The 16,383-nt window shown below is 41.3% G+C and overlaps 1 protein-coding gene across 1 annotated transcript in view; it reads right to left on the bottom strand.

Annotated features, from left to right (window-relative positions):
• The window catches only part of TOP6BL (TOP6B like initiator of meiotic double strand breaks), a 54,350-nt gene extending 40,348 nt beyond the window's left edge, over positions 1-14,002 (bottom strand). Inside the window, exons 1-3 of the mRNA XM_070427622.1 lie at positions 13,917-14,002; positions 11,313-11,445; positions 7,444-7,497 (exon numbers count right to left, since the gene is read on the bottom strand). Of these exons, the coding sequence (XP_070283723.1) occupies positions 7,444-7,497; positions 11,313-11,445; positions 13,917-13,946 (217 nt within the window). The 5' untranslated portion in view covers positions 13,947-14,002. The remainder of the gene's footprint in view (positions 1-7,443; positions 7,498-11,312; positions 11,446-13,916) is intronic.
• Positions 14,003-16,383: the final 2,381 nt, after the last annotated feature.

The raw sequence follows: 16,383 nt of genomic DNA, 5'->3' as shown, positions 1-16,383 counted from the left end.
ATCAGTGAGTCCTGGGTCATCAACAAAAAGTACCTCAAAGTATGCACAAACTCTTCTTCCTTTCTGTACCCTGACACTCATATTACAAAAGGAAAAAACAAACTTCCCATTTTATAAAATGCCATCCTTATTTCCTCTCTACAGTAGTATTATAAAGAACTAACTATAAATATAGATATCTCAGTTTCCACAAGTTCTACTTTGTGAGGTTAACAATAATATTACCTAAGAACTCAACTTTAAGAATGTAATAATAGCCCAGCCGGCATGGCTCAGTGGTTGAGTGTTATCCTATGAACCAGGAGGCCGTGGTTCCATTCCCTGTCAGGGCACATGCCCAAGTTGGAGCTTCACCCCCAGTAGGGGGCGTGCAGGAGGCAGCCCAATCAATGATCCTCTCTCATCATTGATATTTCTATCTCTCTGTCTTCCCTTCCTCTCTGAAATCAATATATATTTTTAAAAATATAACAAAATATATCCCAAAACAACACAACTTTCTCCTAAAGCATTCATTCTATATATCTAATAAAATTTTAATCATCTCAAAAAGTATGGATATTAACCCAGCCAGTGTGTCTTAGTGGTTGAGTGTCAACTTTGAACCAAGAGGTCATAGTCCAATTCCCTATCAGGGCACATGCCCAGGTTGCAGGCTCGATCCTCAGGGTGGTGTGTGCAGGGGAAGCTGATCAATGATTTTCTCTCATCATTGGTGTTCCTATCTCTCTCTCCTCCCATTTTGAAATCAATAAAAATATATTTTTAAAAAATTTTAAAGGACTTTACCAAGATCAAGTTCTAACAATCTTAATGGGTAATATTTTCTTGCCATTAGAGTGCTTTTCAAATATAATTCAGTCACAAAGCCCAGGATAATATGGTAACAAGGTTATGCTACACTGAAGTTTAATGAACTTGGCACTGAACCAGGATACCTTACGTCAATCTTTTACCACTTATGGACTTTCCGACCTAAGGCGACCCCTTTTTTTCTGTGATTTGGTAACCTTTCTGTGAAATAAAAAAAATATTGTTCCATTGTTCCCGAATCCTATTTCTCTTTGAAGGAGTAATACGGCAGAATGGGGAAAACATGTAGATGTATGAAAAAAAGGCTTGTCAATAACTTTGAATTCTCCAGAAATCTTAATAACAATCTTATATAATAAAAGCCTAATATGCTAAGTGTCTGACCGTTAGACCATTCAATCAGTCGCTATGACACTCACTGACCACCAGGGGGCAGACGCTCCAACTGGTAGGTTAGCTTGCTGCTGTGGTCTGGCCGATCGGGACTGGGCGAGATGAGCCGGACATGACTTGGAGCCCTCCTGTGGTCCCTCCCCAGGCCCCCGATCATGCACCATTGGGGTCCCTCAGCTTGGCCTGCGCCCTCTCACAATCTGGGACCTCTTGGGGGATGTCGCGAGTCGGTTTTGGCCCAATCCCCACAGGCCAGGCCGAGGAACCCCACCAGTGCACGAATCTGTGCACCAGGCCTCTAGCTTTAAATAAAATATGTGGTTATTTGGGAGGGAAATCAATTTCAGTTGCCTTACCCCATACATACATACACACACACACACACACAATCAAGATAACTGACAAAAGAATTAAATAAAAGCCTCCTATTTCAAGATAAGTTGAGCATATATTGAAATCTCATCTTCCCATTCAAACATATAAAATGATAAAACAAATATTTTTAAATTTTAATAAATATACAGTCATAGTTAAGAAAAACAGAAGTGAGAAATCTTTATAGACCAGACACGGAAAGATATTCCCTCATCTTCTGGAAGAAAAAAGAGAGGGATTCCACAATGGTAAGTAAGGACCAACAATGCACCATATTTGGGGCCTGGACTATGAAAAAACAATAGGGCTAATAATGTGACATATAAGTTTAAGAGCAAGAGCCACACAGGCCATACATAGGAGATCTGATAACCAAAACAAAAACAAAGACCAGACACGTGCTGCCTGCTTACCTGAGGGTTGGTTAAAGCCAAGTAATGATATTAGCAGCATCAATGATGCAGAATGAGGGCCATAAAGCCATGTCACATAAATGGGGATGGGACTCAGAATTATATAATCTATTAAGATGCAAGAGCTTTGTATCTTGACCCCCACAAGCAAAGTTTAATCTTACAACATACAATTAACAGTTGAAAGCAAAAATAATAAGACTGTAAGGCAGAAATTATGACATTTGAAAATGCCCAAAACAGAGCAAAGAAAAATAGTTTTGACAAAATTGTCATAATTTAAAGATGCTTTGATTGTCTATATAGAGGATCCAAGAGAATCTACAGATAAACAATCAAAATTAAAAATGAATACCATTTGTAATAGCAACAAAAACTATAATAGGAATAAATATAACAAAATTCACATAAAATCTTGAACATTTCTCAATAGTGAGGTATGATTAGATAACCTTAATAAGGAAAGGAGTAAAGAAATATTAAGGAAGCAAAAGAAGACAAATTCATTTATTTTAACTTATTTGATCTTCACTTAATCTTCTCTTTATAAAATCTTGTCATGTGTTATACAAATCTGGCAATAAGAGACTGTTTAGAACATATCAAAAGCTTGAAGATTAAGTATGGATTTACAGGGTAACCAATGACCTGTGAGTCCACAAACTCTTCTATACTTCTAAATATGAAGCTGAGCCGAGGCCGGTTTGGCTCAGTGGATAGAGCGTCGGCCTGCGGACTGAAAGGTCCCAGGTTCGATTCCGGTCAGGGGCATGTACCTGGGTTGCGGGCACTTCCCCAGTAGGAGATGTGCAGGAGGCAGCTGATCGGTGTTTCTCTCTCATCGATGTTTCTAACTCTCTATCTCTCTCCCTTCCTCTCTGTAAAAAAATCAATAAAATATATTTTAAAAAATAAATAAATAAATATGAAGCTGAAATAAATCTCAGTTTCCCCGTCTCTGAAACAGAAATGGTGATAATACTTAAGTCTAACCTACCTCATTCAAGAATGAATGATGAATGAGATCATGTCTACAAAATGAGCTCCTGACAGAAAAAGTGTTAGATATGTATTGCACTTAGAGTTGTTGACCTTGGAAAATATAAAATTATATCTTTTTAAATCTTTGAATATGAGAATCTCAGATTTAAAAATTAAAAGTAAGTCAGACATCTAAGAGTTCACTGTTGGGAGTTTCTCACTCAATGTTGAGCAAGCCTGGACCTGTCAATCTAATGTACGAAAAGCACCACTCCTCATTTCCTTTCCCAACAAATTAACAAAGACTACAAACAAAACTAAACTTTTTAAAAATAGGCTCCGTGATGCCAAAAGGGTGAAGTACAGGATAAAAGCTAAAACTGAACTATCATTACCATATAACCATATGTCAACAGCAAAGCTATCTCCCCTATTTACTAGGGCTGTTAATTCTTATTAGAGTTTTGAATAATAATAATAAAAAGGCCATCCATTTTCTGATTTGGGACAAACACTAGAATATTTTTTAAAATGAATGCCAAACTGCATTTTAGTAAAGAGTTAAATTATGCCAATAAATATGGGAATGAGGAGATATTTATTTTATTTTTTATTTTTAAAACATATTTTTATTGATTTCAGAGAGGAAGGGAGAGGGGAGAGAAAGACAGAAACATCAATGATGAGAGAGAATCATTGATTGGTTGCCCCTGCACGTCCCCTACTAGGGCACATATCTGCAACCTGGGCATGTGCCCTTGACCAAAATCGAACCCCGGACCATTCAGGCCAATGCTCTATCCACTGAACCAAACCGGCTAGGGCTTGAGGAGATATTTAAAAAGATAAATGTGATGACTTGGGGGGAGGGGTGTGGAGTATAGGGGAGATAAATAGTGATAGAAGGAGGCTTGACATGGGGTGGTGAACACACAATACAGTGTACAGATGATGTGTTGTGGAATTTACACTTAAAATCTGTATAATTTAATCAGTGTCACCCCAGTAAATTCAATAAAAAGGAAAAATGAGATAAAATCAATCAAAATAATATGAATAGAAGAGGCAAGAAAGAAACAACAAAATAGAGACCTATATATATGGCTTTTTTTCACATTCCCCCATCTCATCATTCTCTTCTACTCTTTCTTTTCATCTTTTCTTCACTAGAGTAAGGACATGATAGGAAGTAGCTTCTAGACTTAGACAAAAAGGGCAAACTAAAACCATCATGTTTCACCAAATAGATATTTATGATAGAAGTGGTTCTACGTAAATGGATAAACATATAAATAAATTAATATATAAATGGATTTCTACATAGACAAGTATATAATGCAGCATAATCTATATATATAAAAGGCTAAGTGACCATCCGTCCATCTGACCATCTGGTAGACATGATGTGCACTGGCAATCTATAATAACAAAAGGGTAATATGCTAATTAGACTGAACATCCTTATGGGTGTCATTCCGGACGTCCTTCCAGATGAAGCTGGGGCCGGAGCAAAGCCCAGGTCCCGGGTGCCAGAGGGAAGCTGGTACCAGCAGCCGGGGGAAAGAAGGCCTACTCTTGCACAAATTTTCATGCATCGGGCCTCCAGTACATATATTAATATAAAATAATGAGAATTTTTAAACACAAGAATTTATCTTAATGGGCATCATCCTTCAAAGTATAGAAGATTATTCTAATTGACAGAGGACCTCAAATCTGGTCGGAGGTATTTTATTCTAATAAGCAATCAAGAGGAACATAAAGCTCTGTTTTAATTAATATATATTTTAATATATAATAATTCTATAGTATAAAAAGCAAAATTAACAAAAAATCAATTCGATTAGATAATGGAGAAGCCAAAGAAAAGTCAAAAATTGAAGCCTGTAGAATTATGAGAATGTTAGTGCTTTATCACTGCAAGAAATGCAGCCATTATACAGCAAATTAGTTTTCAAGAAAATGAACCCTTTTTTAGACATGTCACACATGATTTTTCAGAGGGACTTTCAAATGGAATAATAGTCTAATTGACAATAAAAGCCAGAAACATGTTAGTAATAGAAAGGGGAAAAAATAAGTTTCATTAGCATAGAAATGATCATTAAAGTCCCAAAAGTATCAAAGCTATCTGAAGTAAATGTAGAATAATGATGCAGAATAATGAAGGGAAGAAAGTCATAGTGGTGGCTGAACTTTAGAAGAATATCTTTTAAAAATATATTTATTTATTTTTAGAGAGAGAAAAAAACATCGATTTGCTGTTCCACTTATTTACATATTCATAGGTTGATTATTTTTTAATACATTTTATTGATTTTTTACAGAGAGAAAGGGAGAGGGATAGAGAGCTAGAAACATCAATGAGAGAGAACCATCGATCAGCTGCCTCCTGCACACTCCCTACTGGGTATGTGCCCACAACCAAGGCACATGCCCTTGGCCGAAATCGAACCTGGGACCCTTGAGTCCGCAGGCCAAACCGGTTAGAGCTATGTTTTTATTTTATAATCCACACCCGGTGATATGTTTCCATTGATTTTGAGAGCGAGAGGGAGAGAGAGAAAAAAGCATAAATGTATGAAACATTGATTGGCTGCCTCCCGCACAATCCCCGACCTGTGATGGAACCTGCAACCCAGATACGTGCCCTGACTGGGAACTGAACCTGCAACTCTTTGGTGTATGGTGCAACACTCCAACCAAATGAGCCTCCCAACCAGGGACATTGATTGATTCTTGTATATGCCCTGACCAGGGATCGAACCCACAACCTTGGCATATTGGGATGCTGTGCTAACCAACTGAGCTACCTGGGCAGGGCCTAGGGAAATATCTTCTAAGTTACCAAATAAGCACCTAGAACATACGTACCTCCATAATAGTACTTGTAGCATTGTATTTTATTTTCAGAGCTACCTCTCCCTATAGTGATGGCGAACCTTTTGAGCTCGGCATGTCAGCATTTTGAAAAACCCTAACTTAACTCTGGTGCCGTGTCACATGTAGAAATTTTTTGATATTTGCAACCATAGTAAAACAAAGATTTATATTTTTTATATTTATTTTATATATTTAAATGCCATTTAACAAAGAAAAATCAACCAAAAAAATGAGTTCGCGTGTCACCTCTGACACGCGTGTCATAGGTTCGCCATCACTGCCCTATGACTTCTTTGTGACAAGATGTTCAATAAAGGTTTACTGGATAAAAGTATAACTAGTTAGGGACCAAAGAAGAAAGAAAACAAAAAACAGAACACATACCATTAAAGAGTAGGAAAACAGGGAGGTTTTCTTGATTATTTATTAATCTAGCATAAATAAAACACCCAGAAATATGAGCCTATTTGTATAGGAATTGATCTGAAGTACTCCAGGTCCAGAGAAAAAGTACCTTGATACAACCTTGATAGAATAGATTGAAAACTAAAGGAAACTGATGTTGAATGGCTCTACAATATACTAGTACAGTTCCCCTAAAGAGAGGTCAGACCTTCTTTTAGGCAGAGAGAAATCAACTGAGCAATGAAGTAGATATAACGTAGTTAACGAACTAAATTCAGAGGCACACTGTTAATTTTGTATAAGTACGTAATTCTTTAGCATCAGGAAATCTGATGGTTAATGAATCAGCCATCAGAGACTTCCTGATGAAGCTAATTAAAGAGTGTAAAGATTTGTGAATGGACCAATTTAAAGCAGTTTGAAAATATTAAGGAATGCTAAATAAATAACAATAGTAATAAAGGCATAATGACTGATGCATAAGCTAGAAAGATAAGGGATTCAAATTCTGGTTTTGGACAATTTCTTTTGTGAGCTTCAATGAGTCATTTCTGTTGCTAATTAGTAAGAATAAATAGCAATATTGAGTGGATGTTGGTAGTATTAAGAATCCTAACAGCTGAAGAGAAAACAGGCTAACGATGGCTACTAAATGTGATTAAGACTCAATTTTTATTGTGTACTTGATGTGCAGTACTTCCTCTTTGGACAAAAGCCATCTCCACTTCATCACAAGACTATAAAAATATAATTAAATAGCCCTGACCCGTTTGGCTCAGTGGATAGAGCATCAGCTTGCGGACTGAAGGGTCCTAGGTTCGATTCTGGTCAAGGGCATGTACCTTGGTTGCAGGCACATCCCCAGTGGGGGCTGTGCAGGAGGCAGTTGATCGATGTTTCTAACTCTCTATCCTCTCCCTTCCTCTCTGTAAAAAATCAATAAAATATATTTTTAAAAATATGATTAAATATGCATATAGTTGCTTTGATTTTTTAAACAACTACATTAAGTCAACATGAAACAAACTGTCTTAATGCCTGTATAAACAAAATAAATAGTGATTATTCCATAAACTATACTCAATTCATTATCTTCTTTCTAGTATTAACAATGATAATAAAACCATTCCCTTATACTGTACATGGCTTTTAGTCTTGTGGAAAATGGGTAATTCTTTACCTTTTAGGAAGTTCCTGTAGACCAAACCACCATACATTCTTTCTGAAGAAGCAACTATAAAAAACAAACAAGAAAATATCATAAATAAAACAATTAAATGGATTTTATCTAAAGAATCAAATGGGAGTCTAAAAATACGGCTTATAGACACAACATAAAAAAGATGACCACTACTAATGAGTTCAGTAAAAATGGAGGCATCAAAGAAAAATTATGGGGGGTGGGGGGGAGACACATATGTAATATCCTTTGTAATACTTTTAGTAATAGAAAAAAAAAGAAAAAGAAAAATTATGAAACCACATGACTGTTTGGGGGCAGAATAACTTCTTGGAGATGGGACCAAATAGCAAGTCTTTTTACTTATATTCAATACCAGTACTGCCTCTTTGGATATTACTATTCCCAGTAGGAAAGGAATTTAGAAAGAATGCAAACTGTAGCTAGTAAATAGATTATATCATGCCAATAACCCATATTCCAGTGTAAGATTCAATAAAAATTTTTGGCTTTCTTTTAACCAATTTACTCATTAGTAAAAAATACTTTATTAGACTATCAGGTAAGAATTCTCTGTATCTAGAGTTCTAAATCGGAACATTAGGACATTTGGAGCAATAATTCTTCATGGGAAGAAGGTGAAGGAAAAAGCATACCCTAAGAAGGGAAAAATGATAAGAACTACATGGAGGCTTTTTTCCAAACTGAACATGTCCTCTCACTGAAGAATGTGATCTGATAATTAAGAATCTAATAATCACTGCCAAATGTGTCTATCCCTTAAGAAAGTTGTATTCTTTAAGCAGGGAAAAAAGGTTGAGAATGTGACTAATGGCTACTGTACTGAGTAGCACAGATATAGAACATTCCCATTATCACAAAAAGTTCTATTAGATAAGCAATGTCCTAGATTTTGAATGATCTGGACAAATGGTACATACTTCAAAAGGCATAAGTCCAAGTAGCATAGAACATTTAATAAGAGACAATCATCTATTTTTTTTCTTAGTGTTCCTCACAGGCATACACTGGCCATATCTTAAAGAGTGGGTCATTGGGACAGGGATGGCATGTAGGAGTAGATCTATACTAGTGATTTGTGAGGAGCTAGAACATTAACAAGAAAAATTAACAAAATCTGTATGTCTTGCAGCATGTTCATGATATTTTTCAATTGCATGTCACACTTTTTCTTCTAACACCTTTTCTTAGTTTTAAGAAGTATCATGTCAACAGCTGTTGAAAATGGGCACTTTTGGTGCACATGCTTAAGGAAAACAATCATCCTACACTCCATCCATCCCCCAATTTTCAGCTATACTTCAGTTTCTGTATTAAAGTGCTGTCATTCAAAGATGACAGTAGAGACTAATTTGTAGAACACATTTTTAGAGGAACAGCATTCCCCAAAATTCCCTCTTTAGAACAAATGATCTTAAAAAATAAAAAAAATTTTAAAGAGCTATAAGGTCAAATATGTTTAGGAAATGCTATACATAACCCGTTTTTGAATGATTCACAGTCCATGAAGGCATATTAAAGGCTCTGAGAAGATCCAAAGTAATGACACTTTAGATTCCACTTTGTAAAGTATTTGATTGTCTGCTATGCTGTATACCTGATACTAATACAAAATAATATTGTAAACTGTAATTAAAAAAACAACTCCTTGATTTTAACTGGCATTCCCCAAATGTAGATGACTACATTAGCTCCTTTCTCCTAACTCATATAAACATCCTGTAGTACACATGGTGGGGAAACAATGTAACACTTGTTAAAGCTTTCAGCAATTACTGATGGAAAGAAACCATGTAAGCATTTCTCAGCTTCTCATGGATAGGTCATTCCAGTAATAAAATTTGCTGGTTTATTGGAAAGTTGAATTTTGTGCCTCTTTTAGAGATTTTGAAGAACTAAGCCCCAATACTTGTCACTTTTTAAAAATATGTTTTAATTTTTTTTGAAAGAGAGAAAGGGAATGGGATAGAGAGAAATATTGATGAGAGACAAACACCATCGATCTTGCATGCCCCTACTGGGTATTGAGCCTGCAACCCGGGCATGTGCCCTGACCAGGACTTGAACCAGTGGCTTCTTGGTTCATGGGTCGATGCTCAACCACTGAGCCACACCAGCCTGGAAAGCCCCAGTACTTGTGAATATGTCCTTATTTGGAAATAGGGTCCTTGTGGATGTCATCAAGTTAAGATGAGGTGGTACCAGATTAAGGTGACCCTAAATCCCAGTGGTGTCCTTATAAGAAGACACAGATTAACATCAGGTGAAGACAGATGCAGAGATTGGAGTGATGTGTCTACAAGTCAAGAAACACCAAGGGCCTGCCAGAAGCTAGGAGAGAAACATGGAATAGATTTCTCCCTCAGAGCCTCCAAAAAAAAAAACCACACCAAACCTACTGATACTTTGATTTTGGACTTTTACCTCTGTAACTGTGAGAGAATACCTTTATTTTGTTTTAAGACACCCAGTTTGTGGTACTTCATTACAGCAGCCCTACATAAGTAATATTCTATCTACCTGGTGAGACTATGACCATGTGAATAGAAAAAATCTAGAAGAATATATATTGAATGTTATTTAATAATTATCACAAGAGGTAAGATTATCAGAAAGTCTCGCTTTCCATAATATATACTTCTGTAATGTTGGAATATTTTGTGAGAAGCATATATCACCTTTCCTCCTACCAAAGGAAGGAAGGAGGGGAGGGAGGGAGGGAGGGAGGGAGGAAGAAAATAAGTACAGAGAGATCAGAGACAGTCCAGAGAAATGCTCCTATACTACATGGGTTGAGGAAATTCATTAGGCTCAAAATACCTTTGGAATGGGTTTCTTGCCAAAAGATAGTGTGGCTCAAGTCCTTTGCTTTGAGTGAAATCAAGTTTATATTAGCAAGAGTTTACTGGATTAGAATCAATGCATAATCTAATACAACCATATATAGACCAACATCACCCTAGCCACATAGCTAACCATCTCTCTCATGAATGGTGGAAACTACATCCAGTCAGAGTGGAGTTCATGTAGAGTAGAAGCAAACCAACCTATCATACCTCCCTTGAGGATGTTTACTGACAGGTACACAAAGAGAAGACATGTGATTACGGTTCAGGTGAGAAAATGTCTTGTAGAGCCTACAGTACTACCCAATCTCAACTGGGACTCAGGGTGATTGCCTCCTCTAAGGTTTCAGGACAACTTCATTCCAAAGTATTCTTCAATAAATCTACACACACACACACACACACACACACAGACACACACCCCAAAACCCAAACAAACAAGGAAGTTATCACTTTACAAATTCAAGAAAATTAGTTTCAGAGTCACTCAATGCATTAGCTTCCCTGAAAAGTTTAGGCAAAATGGCAAAAGAATAAGTGCCAAATGGAAGAGATATGTATTTTCAAACTAACTGCAAGTTAGTATTATCAAAGTATGTACTATTCATCATTTTATTTTTTTTCTTCCTTCATTATTTTTTTGGCTTCTCCAACTAATAAAGGCTAGACATGAAAGAAAGGAGATAAAATATAATGCAATATCATTTTGCTGTAAAAGAGGAGGTGAAAACCAAAAGCAAGAGTGAGATTATTTCTGAGCAATTTTACCTTAAGCCAGTAAAATAAAGGATCCTGTGATGTCATTCTACTCAGTTTTCCTATGACACATTTGTAAATCTATCAGCAGGTACTTATTACATAATCATTTAAGTTTTTTAACTATGGAACAACCCTGAAGTGATAACATAAAAGATTATGACTAATTGAATTTTTAAAATAAACTATAACATAAATCATGACAATCAGAGATAGAGAATTCAACATTTTTCTTCCTCCACTTACTAGTTGTTACACAATGAAGAGTATTTTCCTGTTGCTTAGAATTTAATGCTTCTATGGAAATCACTAGCTGTCCTTCTAGCAATGCTCCATTTGCTGTTTCACACTTCCAGTGAATTATTAAATATTTCAAAATCTGAAAAGGGCATAATTCAAAGAAAACACAATCTTCTTTAGAAATCATGGTAATAAAATTATGATAGTTAATAATTTAATTTCAAAAAATAATCTTGCTTGCAAAATGTCAGATTTACATTTGTTCAGAACAAAGCATTGTGTCTAAACAGAAGAAACAGCTTAGGGGAGTGACCTAAAGGAGACAGTGAAATTCAACACAATGCCCAACAAGACAGGAAGTAGAGACACCAAATTGCTTTATTCAAAGAATAAGTTCATCTGGAAATAATAATTTGAAAAATTAAGTCGGGATTTTTCTGTCTCTTTTTTTTTCTTCCCAAATAAAATCAAACATTAAGTTATGACTCATCTTTAGCTTTCATTAAATCAACATTTCTGAGGGTCATAATACTAGTTAAGGACACTGGCTCTGGAGGCAGATGCCTCTATTTTAACCCTGATGCCCCAATTCTAGCACGTGACCATGGGAACTTATTACTCTGGATCTCAGCTTCCTCGTTTATAAAAATGAGAACCACATACGGCTACTGCTGAACGTGCAAACTGCTTAATACAGTGCCTGGCATGTAGTAAATGCTTAATAAATATTACCCATTATCCTATATAATAAAAGGGTAATATGCAAATTGACCCTAACAGCAGAATAACTGGGAATGACTGGTCACTATGACACACACTGACCACCAGGGGGCAGGCGCTCAATGCAGGAGCTGCCCCTGGTGGTCAGTGCGCTCCCACAGGAGGAGCTCTGCTCAGCCACAAGCCTGGCTGATGGCTGCCAGCACAGCGGTGGTGGCGGGAGCCTCTCCCGCCTCCTCAGCAGCGCTAAGGATGTCTGACTGCAGCTTACCCCTGCTCCCTGCTGGCAAGTAGACATCCCCCAAGGGCTCCCGGGCTGCCAGAGGGATGTCTCAGCTGCCAGGTCCCCAGGGGATCAGGCCTAAGCCAGCAGGTGGACATCCCCCGAGGGGTCCCAGACTGGGAGAGGGCACAGGCCGGGCTGAGGGACCCCCTCCCCCCACCACAGTGCACACATTTTTGTGCACCGGGCCTCTAGTTTCTAATAAGCTCATCTGCAGTAGACTGCACACAGTATTTTAAGTTGAACAGATCTCCAAGATGTCTGGATGAAACATTCAATCTTGAAGAGATAAATTTGAAACAAAATATATTGTATTTAGTTCCATTATTATTTATGAACATGGACGCTCACTTCCACATGAAGGTACCATACTAATGATTACCCCTTTAAAAAAAAAAAAGCATATCTCAGTAAGAGAACTTGGGAACTCAGGTCCCAATTTGCACCGGAGTTTACAAAGATGGCCTCCAGGCTTTGCACTAACTCTCCTTCTCGCACCCGCGGCTTCCTTATCCGTAATGAGAGTGCGCAGATGGGAAATGAACGCTGACCGGCCTGAGGCAGCAGCTCTGCGCTCTGTCCTAGGTTCCGTCGCCTGTAAAATCTCATCCTCCCACTTTCCTGGATGATAACCAAGGCGGCAGGAAGGCCCACGAACTCTTCCCGCCGCCAAGTGAACCCCGTGTGTGCAGCTTACGTGCTATCTCGTGGGCCTAGTGTCCCTGACAAGGCCGGGAGCTAAGAATCAACCCAAGCCCTAACCAGTTTGGCTCAGTGGGTAGAGCTTCTGAAAGGTCCCAGGTTAGATTCTGGTCAAGGGCATGTCCCAGGTTCGATTCCAGTCAAGGGCATATACCTGGGTTGCAGGCACATCCCCAGTGGGGGGTGTGCAGGAGGCAGCTGATCGATGTTTCTCTCTCATCGATGATATTTAAAAAAAAAAAGAATTCAACCCGAGAAGGGCTGTGGAAGGGCCATGGATGACAAGTGCCGCCGGCCGGTGCCAGGGGCTCAGTCCCACCTCCCAGAGCAGGAATCTGTGTCTGCTCCGTGCTGTGGTCAGAGCTGGGTGAGGCCTTCCATCCCTCACCCGGCGGCTGCCGGCCAGGTCCCAAGAAGCCACCCGCACCTGGGCTGGCCGAGGGCCCACAACTGCTCCCCTCTCTCCCGTTTCGCATGGGTTGGTCCCGTCCCTTCTGTCCACGGCCCTCCCGGCACTGGATGGGGCCCCCGAGGCTGGCACCCCTGCCCTAACCCGGGCGACCGCGACTGTTCGGAAACAGTTCCACTTGCTGGGCCTCGGTTTTCTCAGCTGTGACGCGGGGGCGGCAGCATGTGGCCTTCCCTCGGCTGAGTAACTACCCCTCCGAGGCCCCGTGCTTCACTGCCCGAGGCCCCCACACCCGGGGGACCCCACACCCGGGCCTCATCGGCTCCTCACAGCCCTGTGTGCGGCAGGCTGACCAGCACCGAATGCTATCGTTCCCGAACTTCCCTTTGCCCCCTCAGGCAAGGCCACGCCCCTCTGCCCGAACTTCCCGAGGTCTCACAAAGCCCCGCTTCACGCAGACTACCCTCTGCTTTGTCTCCCTTCCCGGCATCATCACCTCACAGACAGCCACAGCCGTCCCCTCCATTTCGCACAAGGACCGGCAGCGACGCCCAGCAGCCGTGCGTCCGCCCGGACCTCGACCTCCGCCCGCGCTCGCGCCCACGCCCGGCGCACAACGCGGTTTCTTCCCGCCCGCGCGCGCGCGCCCCGCCCACCGGCCCGCCGCGCCTGCGCACTCGGCACCGCCCCCACCCCCCCAGCCCGCGAGCTGCCGGCGCCTGCCCGGAGCTGCGCGGAGCTGCCCGTGGGCGGACAGGTGGACGCGGGGCTGGGAAAAGCCCGCGGGCGCGCGCGAGGCTGGAGGTGAGCGGGAAGGAAGCCAGGCCACGACTCCTCCTTCCTCTCGAAAAAAAGAGACTTTCCCACGGTCCTTCCAAAACGCTTCCGCCGCCCTCAGTGGGGAGAAGACGCCGTTGCGGGACCCCAAGCCGGTTCCTGGCCCCCAACCAGACTCACCACTGCGGGGGCTGGGGGGGGGGGGGGGGAAGGGGGCGGCTGCCCCAAGTGCCCCAGGCCAATCTCTGGTTTCCCAGATTTAGCAAATAAAAATGCCGGACGGACAGCTGAATTTGAGTTACAGTTTCAAAAGCGATAATAAAAACTCGATAAGCATACGTATAGTCCATGCAATATTTGGGATAAACTTATACGTTAAAATTTATTGGGGCATTTGAAATTCACAACTGGGCGGCCTGTATTTTCACTGGCAGCCTGTCCCAAGCATGTCCCCAGGCCTAATGCCGGGGTGCCCAGCCAGCCCCTCCGGGAGGGGACCTGGCCGCCAGGAAAAAGGCAGGCGCTGGCTTTCCTGAGCTCCCCGGGCAGGAGAAGCTCTGGGGCTTCCGCGGTGTTTCTTGCTGAAAGGAAGGTAGTCCTTCCAGACTCCAGCTCAGGGCTGGGGCGAGTTCAGGGACGGGTGTGGCGAGTGGGGGTTGGGCCCAAACGGGTGATGTGGCTGCTGGTTCCTCGGGCAGCCAAAGGAAACCGGTGAGAGATTCCTGCCTGGCCGAGAGTTGCCCAAGGAGAAGGGTGGGACAGGGTGTTGGCTGCTTTCCTTCAGGGAGAATTCTTCCACCTCAGCTCCACGGAGCCAGGATTGGACAGAACAGGCAGGCAGCTGGCGGAGTGCCTGTCCGGTGCACAACCTTGGTGCTGCTCCAAAGAACACGTCTGCTGAAACCTGAATCACAGCTCTCCTGAGCCTGAGCTCAGCGCTATTGACCACTCTCCCCGTTTCAGTTGCTCACAGGTACATCTGTTGGAAAAAGGTGGCTTTTATTTCTGGAAAATTCTTCATCATACCATTGCACCCTTGATGAACTGGCATTTTTGGGGAATCATTGGAGCCTTTCACTCCCTGCTCTCTCAGGTGCCCCTTTAGGAAGGGGCGCTGCCAAGGGGAAGGGAGCTAACGTAGTGGAATGACTGCCTGTTGTCACCACTGGCCCTTTATATAAATTTTTAACTCTCACCGTATCTTGTGAGACAGTTGTTTGGTGTGTGTGTGTGTGTGTGTGTGTGTGGTTTTTTTGTGAGACTATTTGATGGTTGAGAAACCAAGGTAATGAGGATGGCTCTATTGTTATTGTTAATCTTCACCCAAGGATATTTTTCTATTAATTACTTGAAAGAGTGGAAGGGATTGGGAGAGACAGAGAGAGAGAGACAGATGTGAGAGACACATCGGTTGGTTGCCTCCCACATGTGCCAAACCAAGGGCTAGGGATCTAGCCTGCAACCGAGGTACATGCCCTTGACCAGAATCAAACCCGGGACCCTTCAGTCCACAGGCCAACATTCTATCTATCCACTGAGCCAAACCAGCCAGGGTGGATGGCTCTTTAAAGTCTTTCCCATGGAGAGAGAGTATTGGCTCAGCAGAAAATGCCCCACCTTGAAAATGGTGTTGGGAATGAAGGGTGGGGTCATGAAGGGTGGGGTCATGTGGGCCTCCAGCTCTTGTCCCTGGAGCGAGCCTCAGGGATGAACATGCAGTGGAACGCCCAACACCAACCTAGAGTCAGGAGAGGCCTAACAGAGGTAGCAGCTAGGGATACAACTCCCCACCCCTCCCTGTTGTAGGCAGAACCTAGGAAGTTAACCTTTGATATAAGGGCCTGCCATCAGGACTTCCACAGCATAAGCCCCTGTAGTCAGGCAAGGGTTAATGCAGGCTTGACATTTGGCGGGCATCTCCTCTGTGCAAAATGGTCTTTGCTTTTTCTTATTTATCCTAAGTAATCCTCCCAATCTTGTATGGGAAGTGTTGTTATCATTTTATAAATAATGAAGTTGAGGTTCCAAGAAGAGATTGTATCACACTGAGTTTGTAAATGGCAGAGCCAAAATCTGAAACAAAAATCCTTTTTAAGAAATATGTTTTTATTTTTTTTATTTGTTTAATATATTTTATTGATTTTTTTTTTTACAGAGAGGAAGGGAAAAGACAGAGAATTAGAAGT

This window comes from Myotis yumanensis, unplaced genomic scaffold (assembly GCF_028538775.1).
Source record: "Myotis yumanensis isolate MYYU_CA2020_CCGP unplaced genomic scaffold, mMyoYum1.0.hap1 SCAF_10, whole genome shotgun sequence".
NCBI classification, from domain to species: Eukaryota; Metazoa; Chordata; class Mammalia; order Chiroptera; family Vespertilionidae; genus Myotis; species Myotis yumanensis.
This window is presented reverse-complemented; position numbering and strand designations above follow the sequence as displayed.